Genomic DNA, 10851 nt, shown 5'->3' on the forward strand with positions numbered 1-10851 from the left:
GGAGGAGGGGGGGGGCGAGGGTGTGTGGCACATCAAGGCTTGGGGGGGGGGGGGGAGAGGCTGGGGCATTTGAATGTTTGCCGATGAGCTGGGAACATGGTCTTGTAGTACATACCTATTACCTACCAGGCTACTAGGGATGGCAATAAAACTTAGGACGTCGTTCCCAGACGATGAATATACTTGGGTATGTCAACGCTACGCTTGGGAGAATATTTGATGAGTTTATTTTGGCATTCTCAGTCAAACTCTGAGGTTTTGTTTTCTAACGCCCCTGCGCGAGGCCAGGGTATCGTTTAGTGACTTTTGCAAACTTGCCTGGTGGGGGACGTTTTCTGAGCACTTTACCCAAGGTACCATACCTAGGTTAGTACCTACTTTAAGCATACGACATGTCTGGTTGCAGGTTTTCCTTGAAATTGAGGTCATCGAGATGAAGAAAGAAATTAGATGTAGACACTTGCTCCGTCGAGCGCCAGGAATGGGCTGGCTTCAAGAGCTTGATCATAGGTAATCCATGTTTGGCTAAGGGAGGCCCAGCTGGGGGGGGAACAAGGCAAGGTGCGGTAATAAGATAAGGTGCTGCAGGTCTTTCTCTAGAAGCCCAGCTCGCAATTTAGGAATTAATTACCTCGATGGCCATGCCTCATGCTAAGGTAAATGTCGCATAAATTCAGACATGGGCTGCCTTTTTAGCCTCGAACACCAACGAGATGAAGGGTCGACTAGGGTTATTTCCAAAACTCGTGGCTTTGCAATGGACGGTTGAAGAAGCGGGGACGCTTGGGCGTTGCCCTGTGGCTTCTTCCCCTGTGCCCACCTTCCATTCTTTCCCTCATACCTAATCCGTACCTTACCTTGGTAGGTACCCATTATTTAGGTCGGATAGAAATCAGGAAACTTCAGCAGAGGATTACAGGTAAAAGTGACACAGTTTTTATCTGCCTTAGGTAAGAGTGCCTACTGCCCTCGGCGATTATTGTTCTTGTAATTAAATATTCATCTTTAAATAAAACAAGAGGGAAAGAAAGAAGTGATAAAAGAAGACTATTCTAAACAGTTAATCCTTTGCAACAGGGTCTAAAACCTTGCATCAGTCATAACTTATGTAGGTCTTTGGCAACATATTCTGTACCCAAGCTTCTATTCCCTGATTTTCTTTTTTTTTCCTGCTCTGTTTGGCCCATGTCTTCTACTCACGTTCGATTGAATGTGCACTTGTGCTGCATGCGTGGCCGCTAAACACTAACATCCTTGCATCTGCCTAAGAACCGTTGATGTGGGCTGTCCAGGGTTCCAGAAGCCGCTTCTCCTATTGGCCCTTTCTCTGGTTTCAAAACTTTGAGTTCCAGTCGGGAAGGAGCATGGTCCATTTTGTCGCCATCCAGCATCCACATCAACATGGACTTTGACATCCACAATTTTCTTCCACACCCACAATCCCGTCCCGTCTTCCGTTGTCGGGGGCAGTGACACTGCACGCTCTTAGCTCATGGTCACAAGCTTACCGACTTTTATCATCAACCTACCTAGGTACCTACCTAAGTCAGTCATCTTCTTTGACGTGGGGAAGAGTACGGGTAGCAACCAAAAATTCTTGCAGAGAAATGCCTACTTGCCTGCCAACCTACCACCAACTCAGGTACCTATACAAGAGGAATGAATGACCAGGCCCCTCCGGTTCTGACTTCTGACAGTCTCCAAAAGAGCTTGGGCCAGGCCCAGGGTACCTGAGCTACAGCTTTTACCAGGCGACTACACCTTACTATCTCCATCTCACTTAGCTCCTAGCTTCTTCATTGCCATGGGATTGGGTAAATTGTCCCGGCTATACTAAACTTTACTACCCAGGATATGGCAATACGTAGCATGACGCCTCAGCCATGGTCTCCAGACTCTCAGCTTCACAATGCCAATCTCGGCAAAGTCAGATAAAAAAACGCTTGATCAATGCTTCCCAAGGCCGCTCAAATTTCCGCTGATCTCGCAAGGTCGTAGTCGATCACTCATATGCAGGGAAGACCGTGTCTTTGAGGACAGATAAAGACGGACACACTACCAATGCTCAGTACAGCAACATAGTCCCATACATACAGGTGCCTCCAGCACAACACCTCCATTTGCAGTAGCGTCGACAACAGGGACGAACATGGGGTGACCTCCTCAGGTGCTGCTGGCCTTTTTGCTCGTCAACTATCTTCCGCGCTTTATCACTCTGGTTCTCCGGTCATCTCATTTCTGACTCTGAACCAGATTAGACTAGACAACCCCGAGGGTTTCGGTCGGAACTTTTAGGCGCATTCGCCACATTATCCTAGCAATCTCTCTCCCTTGGACAATCTCAAACCCAGCCAAGCCCGGCCGAGAGCAAAACAGTGAGAGCTACCTTGGGCCTGGGAATTGGTCAAGTAGCCTCACCAAACGTCCTCTCGTTCTTACAGTACCGCCAGGGAAATCACCAGCCCCACTGAATCTTCTCAGCCAAAGAACGAAACGTAATGGAGGGTCAAGCGCGTACTGAAGCTGTCCACGTTGCGGCGAGACATGGCGCTGCGATTCGAACATGAAAAGAAACAATATCAAACAAAGACAGTACCAACGCTAAGGATCGGCCAGCATGCACATGCACCGCCCACGATGACAAGCGTGGGCGCAAAGCCACAGCAACGGCTTGAGCTACGCCCACGTTGTCTCAGTTCCTGCAGCCTCTCTACTCTATCCGTAATAAACAATGGCTATCGAGAAATGTAACAGGCGGCACCAAAGCCAGCTGCCCAGATAGACATACTGTGCTCAGCTCTTGACATTCTCGTCGATTGACGCTCCTCCCGCTCGATAACCGTTGTACCTGGGAGGCTTGGCCACCTTCCATGACAGGGTTACGACCGAGAAGGGGCTACTACCCCGACAAGGCTACCATGGCAAGGTCACCGTGATGGAGCATGCGGACGAGGGGGCGAGCTGGGCCAGCAGGGCGAACGGGACGAACAGCTCGCGCAGGGTTGTGGTGCTGGAATCGCTCTCATGCCTGGACTCGTGGCTATTGCTAGGACCCGGTTGGTGGGTGGTTCCCCGCTGTCTGTCATTGGGATCATGGCCCTGGGATACCTCCAACGATACTGACAAGCCAATATTCGCACTGAGTTGTCCAGCGCTTTACAACAGGTTAGATACCGTGCCAACATGCGCAGAGAAGCACGGCCCTTTCTCACTCTGCCGCCCATTGTTCAGTTGAGAAGCTCTCCTGTAATCAACTGAGTTCGACAGCGAATACAAAGCGTTGTACCCTGCGGCGCCCTTGCAATCCGCGCTTTATACCTGGCTAACTGCGGGCTCCAGACGGATCCAGGCCCAGAGACCGTACCGCATCGTTGTCGGCACTATCTCCAAATCTGCCGTGACGGGGGAGCTATGCCCCACCTTGCTCACTCTTTGCCCTCACTCCCTCGCTGTGCCTCACACATGGCCGGGGCCTTGGGGGGTGAGGGCCCAGCACAATGCAATGTCGTGCGCTCGTGCCCTCTGATAAATCTTGGCTCGTTCATTCGTCTTGATTTCTAACATCTCCACGAGAGCCTCCGGATCGATTTTTGATATTGCCCGTCCGGGGGGGCTCATACTCTCGTCTTGTTAATTATTCCTTCTAATCCTCTCAGTCTCTTGCTTCGGGCGACGGCTGCCCACCTTCTGTTGTGTACCACCGACAAATGGCCACTGGCAGATGCGAACAGTAACCAGCCAGCGAACTTCCCGGAAAGGCGACCAGCCATGCTCAGCAGCTCAGGCCCATTCAACAGGAACTCATAGAAAAGTCTACTCTGGACGAGATGAGATGATCTGGTCCAGAGATGAGCCGGGATGACTACACTCCACGGGGCCTATCCGACCCGGAGTCCCATCTTGATCTTGCCGGCCAACGTCAGCGACCTCAGGTTGATACAGGCACTGGGTCGGAGGCAGTTGCACCGTCACCAAATCATCAAGGTCGACATGTTACTCTCAATGCCATTGTCGAGGTCGATATGCTGCGGCACAAACTTCGTGCCCTCGAAAATCTTGTCGAACGTTACGGTACGCTCTGTTCCGCTTTCCATTACTTTGGAGCGCTGTCACCAAGATTTTTATCTTCCACAGTCTGTGGCGAATATACCGAGTCATATCTAATTCTCACTTTTGTAGGCATTTCATCAAACATCCCCTCTCTTTCTGAAGCTGAAGAGGCCCGGGCTCTCCAGTATCGTTGTGAATGCCTCGAAGCTGCATGCAAGCAACAGAGTAAGTGAAGAACCTCGCTGTGCACGGTCTATCTTGCAACCTCCCGTAGAGTATCTGATATGGGTAGAACTAACAGTATAGACATGGACGTTGCCCGCGCTTTAAAAGGCTCATCTCCATTTCCGCCATCTCAAGAATATACATCATGGCTCGATCATCATCTTGCGCATCATGATCGAGTAACACACTCTTTCCCCTCCGCGGCATCTACTTCCATTACCAACTTCTCGAGGGCACCCTTTAAGTGTTGGGACGAACAATGCATCCACTATGTTTATGGATTCTCGACGCATCTGGAACGGGACAACCACCTTCGACTGCACTTAGCGAAGACTGCAGGTGAATCTGGATCATTTGTGCCTGCCCAGAGCTCTTCGAATGTTTCCGAAATACCAGAGACAGGTAGCGGTGCTCTGCCTCGGGATCGGTTGCCGCCTATTCAACCCCCAACCACACTCGTAACGACTAATCTCCCTCCTCTACCATTCCCGACACCCTCAACCGCCTCCACAGCGACGACAAGAAGGGACCACAGTTCAAGCTTCTCTTTCTCGGACCCCAAAACTGCGCTGTCAAGAAGCGGCGAGGAAACCACATCTGACCCACAGCTGCCTCCTCTCAAAAGAGCTCGCGTCGGACATGATCGTCTGAAGTCAATAGGGGAGCTGAAGCTACTCCACAACAATGACCCGTGTCTTCGATGTCGAGCTTCGAACAGACCTGTAGGTCACACCATTATCTGCTGAGTGACCTTGAGTGCTTACCATTCTAGTGCGATGCAAACAACCCCTGTTCCCGATGTTCGGGGATGCCGTCATCCGAGTCCGAGGCACATTGGAGTATCTTGGGATGTTATCGTGGATCAGTGACCTCTCTTGTTGATGTTTTGCTTCAAGGTACCGGCCATTCTTTGTCCAGCTTTCCGCTTTAGCTGACCCTTGATAGGATCGTTCGCCTGGTCACAACCTCAAACACCGCTAACACCCTCTTATCCTCGGCGAGGGAGCATCAACGATCAAATACTCGCCCAGAACCCCACTTTGTTAGCCGTAAAAAGGCCTGCCTGGAGGCTTGATTTTCAGGATACTTTTTGGTGGCAGGATGGAGAGCCTGGCCTTGATGAGCGTATTAACCAGCCTCTAGGTCCTGGCTACCACGATCAAGGGACAGCGCCACCTGTCCTGCAGCTCATTGCTTCTAGCCCAAGTTTCCGGGGTGCTGCCTTTGATATTCTGGAGCTGTTGAGTGCCAGCGGCCAACTTTCCATGTCCCGGGAAGAGGAACAAACGACACATCCCTCGCTTTTTCGCGTCAAGCAGCTCTTGCGCGAAATCATATTTTACGATGCTTCTCAGCCGAGTCAATCATTACGGAGCGAAGGCACCTATCTTCCGCGCACGCCTGTTGATCATCGCCCGTCTACCGAGCGCAACGTTTCCTTGAGGGAGTGCACCCGACGGTACTTGATATCTCTGGATTTCGCAGCTTCTATTTTACCTACTATGGGCCTGAGGCAATGGCTAGGGGTCTTCATTTCGATCTGCATCTTTAGTGCCGTTAACACCATATTGGTTGACATTGCCTTGTCGTTTCAGGGAAGCGATCCATCGCAGGCCAGCACAACACCCACGGAACGACCTGACCAAGTCATTCGAAGTGTCTACCAAGCTTTGGTCTCTCTGTTCGCTGCTTCAAACGATCCTTTGTCCAATGTATCTGAGCTCGAAGACCCCATCGCCCGTAACATTGCAAGAATCATCCGTCGAGATCAGTGGCCGCCACGGCATTTATTCTCGAGCTTTGATTTTCTTATGAATCTCGGTATGGGGGAAGTCCCTAATGCTGGTTTTAACGGCTTTGTTTTGCCCAGAAGGCAATCACTAGATTTAAGGGGCTCGAGGGGTTTCCCCACCACACAACCAGAGAGCACGGCAAGACAGCTTTACCTGAAGTCCACACCTTCCCTCACTTCAGTAGGTCCGTCGTCACAATATATACCTTCTGGCTCGCGGTCGGATTTCCCTTTGCCTGGTCAGTTCTCATTGCCAGGTGATGTCGGTGGACGCAGCCGCAGACATACGATAGGTGACGATGTGTCACCACGTCTGGAATCCCGACGACTTTCGGGTGAACCAATTTCTCCGTCAAGGCTAAAACCACCTTCTCGTCGAACTTCTCTACGCCGCGTGTACTGCGACAAGTGTAATGAACATCCAGATGGTTTCCGTGGTGACCACGAGTTACGCCGCCATATTGATGCCAAACATTCGGCCACGGTCAAGCGATGGGTCTGCAAAGAACCCAAGAACCAAATGCCTTCTGCCCCCCAACCAGTGATTCCGTTGTCAAGATGCAAAGCATGCTTAGCACAGAAGCGCTATGGCGCATATTATAACGCTGCTGCACACCTCCGCCGCGCACACTTCCGACCTCATCGAGTGGGTAAAGCTAGTGGTGACTGGCCATCCATGAGTATTTTGAAGGACTGGATGCGAGAAGTGCGCCAATCGATCGATGTTCCGGAAGAGCATATCTCCAGCGGTGAAGACGACATGGACGATTATCCAGCACCCGCTGACTACAGAGATCCAATACCCCAACAAGTCCCCACGATTCCCGATGCATTACCAGCAATTTCAACCTTAGGTCCATTACTTTCGTCGAGTTCTATCGAACCATCAATACCAATCGAACGAGCAAGTCCGCCTCGACGGCCTACTGAAAATCGCACCAGGTGCCCTCATCCGGATTGTGGTCGTGAGTTTCGCGACCTGGCTTCTCACATGCTTACACACCAAGAAGAGCGGCCTGAAAAATGCCCTATTGTAACATGCGAGTACCATACGAAAGGATTCGCACGCAAGTACGATAAGAATCGCCATGCTCTTACTCATTATCGTGGAACGATGGTATGCCCATTCTGTCCTGGTGTTGGCAGCCCCTTCGAAAAAGTCTTCACTCGTGCCGATGTCTTCAAACGGCACCTAACTGCTGCCCATCAAGTTGACCAGACAGGCCATAGCAGCGGCCACCGGCTACCAGGGGTGGATGATCCTGTAGGCACGAAAGCAAGATGCTCTATATGCAAGAACGGGTTTGGTACTGCGCAGGACTTCTATGAACATCTAGATGACTGTGTGCTTGGCGTAATTGTGCCAACGACAAATACATCAAGTCAGCCAACCCGACTGCAAGGATCACCCCAATAACATTTGATCGCAAAATGGGCTGTACAATTGACAGGACTACTACGATGTCCGATGAAAACTGAACGAACGAGACGGCTGGGATTATATTGAACGATAGGGGCAGTGAAGCGATTCTTCATCATTACTACTACTTCTTCTTTTTCTGCTCTCCCTTCTTCCCTTTTGTTATTTTTAGCATCATTAAGAGTATGTGCCTGGTGCACGGCAGGAATAAGTTCGATTCTAGATACCACCAAGAGTTACGGCGGCATTGGTCGCATTTTTGTTTTACTATCAGCATATCCTTTGATCAGGCATTATATTTTTATATTTATATTTAGTCTAGTACGCAACTTGGAGTTGCAACTGGCCCATTATCGTTACATCTCTTACATGTCACCAAACCTCTTTGATCATTGGCAAGACAAGATTTGAGATACGTACTTATTGTAGAAGCCGAAGTCTGGGCTGATGTATGATTCATCTGACCCTCTCCCGTTTAGACATGCATCATAATAATACGTCCTCATGTATCAAAGTGACATACGGGAACTTTTAAATTCCGAAACTAGGAATGACTAACTAGTGATATATTAAACCCAGACGCCAAGATCATGCTATAAACCGCTGACTGCTACGGAATAAAATGTGTGTGACGCAGTGATTCGCTCCGAATACAACCATGCTTGGACATGATCACTTCGAATTAGAATCATCCGACGGCACAGCCGTCTTCTCATTAATTGGATCAACCATGAGAGACTCGTCGCGACGGCCAATGTGCTTGGGGCTGGAGCGCTTGAAGAACTCATGAATCTCTGGCGAGAACTCGCCGTCATCGGGCATGGCACCTTCAGTCTCCTTGGGACCGCGGCTGGCCTGGACAAGCTCCCATTCGGTACGCATATCCTGGACCTTGGCCCGCCAGTCAGCCTCGGGGTCGTAGCTCTTACCGAGACCTCGGAAGCGCTCCCACAGAGACAAATGAGTAGGGTTGACAGCAACACCGTGGTACTCACTCTCCTTGCCATCCCGAATATAGTGCCAGCGGCGCTCCTGCTCCTTAAGATCAAGACCGGTAGTGTCGGGAAGGAAGATCCAAGTCAGAAGCATACCAGCGAGACCGAACCATGGGACGACGTAGAATTTAGTCTGGTCATCAATGTAGTTGTAGAGAACGGAAGCGAGAAGAGCGCCAGATTTACCGATACAGGCGGAGAAGCCGTGGGCAGTAGCGCGGATGGGCGTGGGGAACACCTCACCAGCCACGAGGAAGGTGACCGAGTTGGGACCGAACTGGTTAAAGAAGGACGAGATGAAGTACATGGCCTGGAAAGCATGGATTCCCGCAGGACTGGTGTAGTAGTCGAACTTGAAGGCGGGGATAACGAACATCAAGAAGCACATGAAGAAGCCCACTTGCTGCATCATCTTCCGGCCGTACATCTTGTTATCGATGAGAAGAGATGCGAGATAGTAGCCGGCCAGGGAGACGGTGATATTGACAAGGTTCCAGGTCCACGTAGTGAAGATAGACTTGCTGTCGGGAGAGATGACCTTGATGAATTGACCCTGGAAAAGCTTGTTGCCGTAGAAGAAGACATCATTGCAGAACCAAGTACCAGCAGTAGCAAAGAGACGTCCACCAAAGTTGGTAAAGCAGTGGCGAAGAGCGTTCACATCATAGCCAGTGACGTTGGAGCGCTTCTTTGCCTCAGCGAGCTGCTTACCAGCGCTGCGCATCCGGTAAGTACGATAGTAGAGGAGCCAGAGCGTACCGATGGCAGGGAATGCAAAGGACAGTCGGAAAGTGTACTGGGCAGCCGACTTGCTGTAGGGAGGCGAACTCTTTCCGTTGTTGAAGATGGCGAGCAGAACAATGAGGATGACTTGGTTCACGAACTGGCCCCAGCCCTGCATGAGGAAAGCCGTGGTGACACGGCGGCCGCGGTGCAGACGATCTTCACGAGTCGAGATCCTTCCACCAGAAGAAACACCTTCAAGAGAAGAAGTTGCTGTAATGGGGTACTCGCCACCAACACCGAAACCGTAAAAGAAGAGAGACCAGGCATAGCAGATAACCCAGCCTTGGAGGGTAAGGCCCCACGAAGCAGTGAGCATGAGCAGACCGATAAACATGATGGCAGCGTCCTGGATGAGGCCCCATCGGCGACCGACCCAATCTCCCATAACCTACGAACAGTCAGTACAATGGAAACTACCATATATACGGTGATAACAGAAGGAGGAGGGAGAACTTACACCAACAACAGCCTGGCCAACCATGATACCGATAATTTCGAGGTATGTCACGGAGGCAATCCAGTTGTGAGAGCAGGTAGTGGGCTCCTTGCCCCAGCAATCAGGCCAGACAGCTTTGAAGAGAGGCTCAAGGTTGCCAATGGAGAAGAGAACATAACCCTCCAGACCAAGGCCGGCTCCAGGAATGACAGCATGGCGGAAATACCACGAGAAAGGCGAAAGAGGGTCCTCCTTGAACATGGACCAAGCAGTCTTGGCCTCCTCCTTGGCAGCATCGTTGTCGACCCTTGAAACGAAGCGATAACGCTGAGCCAGTGGCAGATCAGCCCAGTAGACACCGTCCTCAGTGTAGGAGTCGTCTGGGCGGGTTACATGGCTGAAGATGCGGCGCTCATCAGCAGTGGCATATGCGATAGGCTCATCTGAGATGTGCTCAGAATCGCTGTCTGGAGGACCGTGCGGGACAGGGATCTCGCCTGGGATTGTAGACTCATGGTGATGGTGCCTGTGAACCATTTTGAGAGAAGGCGGTTGGAGCCTCGGGTGATGGTGAAGGTACGTGATTCAAGGTGATCCCGCAGTTGTGTATGGGGGGTTTGTTGATATGAAGAGGCAGGAATAACTAGGTAGGTAGACTAGGTGGAACAAGATGTATATTCCATGCGCAAAGCGAAAATGCCAACCACCAACGGGGTAGAAAAGTTTTATGCTGGAGGCAAAGAAGAATTGCCGAGGGCCCGCCTTAGATTGGGTCGGGAACGAACAACGAACAATTGAGGAATTCAAGACTTGGAATTGTCTTGTCTTGGCTCTGGAGGGAAACGGGAAACTGACGGCTCTTCATGGCGCGAGGAAGGGCAGTATTTGAACTACATCACGACCGAGATAGCAGCAACAAGAGCTCGGATTTTCAAGACGAGTGTGACGGGCATCTTGAAGAAGAAGCAGCCAGTAAGAAGACGTAAATTAACCTCGTGGGAGAACGTGTGGACGAAAGTCGATCTCTGGGGTCAGATTGGGAGGGTGTGCAGGATAGGATAGCTCCCGTGTCCCGTTCCTTGACCGAAAGCAACTGTCGCCGCCTCGTCCTCGCCTCAGGGACCAGAGCCAGAGCCAGAGCCAGAGC

General features: G+C 51.1%; 2 protein-coding genes across 2 annotated transcripts; one reads left to right on the plus strand and one right to left on the minus strand.

Moving 5' to 3' along the window:
* Positions 1-3848: 3848 nt before the first annotated feature.
* On the plus strand, positions 3849-7484 carry FTJAE_14210 (uncharacterized protein; the record flags this gene model as incomplete). Its single annotated transcript, XM_037347422.1, has 5 exons — positions 3849-4071; positions 4180-4275; positions 4357-4997; positions 5048-5171; positions 5221-7484. The coding sequence occupies 5 exons, from the start codon at positions 3849-3851 to the stop codon at positions 7482-7484; spliced, it is 3348 nt and encodes a 1115-aa protein (XP_037198780.1).
* Positions 7485-8159: 675 nt separating this feature from the next.
* Positions 8160-10241, minus strand: FTJAE_14211 (inorganic phosphate permease; the record flags this gene model as incomplete). Its single annotated transcript, XM_037347423.1, has 2 exons — positions 8160-9656; positions 9726-10241. The coding sequence occupies 2 exons, from the start codon at positions 10239-10241 to the stop codon at positions 8160-8162; spliced, it is 2013 nt and encodes a 670-aa protein (XP_037198781.1).
* Between the last annotated feature and the right edge of the window lie 610 nt (positions 10242-10851).

This window comes from Fusarium tjaetaba (assembly GCF_013396195.1).
Source record: "Fusarium tjaetaba strain NRRL 66243 chromosome Unknown NRRL66243_c0000615, whole genome shotgun sequence".
In the NCBI taxonomy this organism is placed as follows: domain Eukaryota; kingdom Fungi; phylum Ascomycota; class Sordariomycetes; order Hypocreales; family Nectriaceae; genus Fusarium; species Fusarium tjaetaba.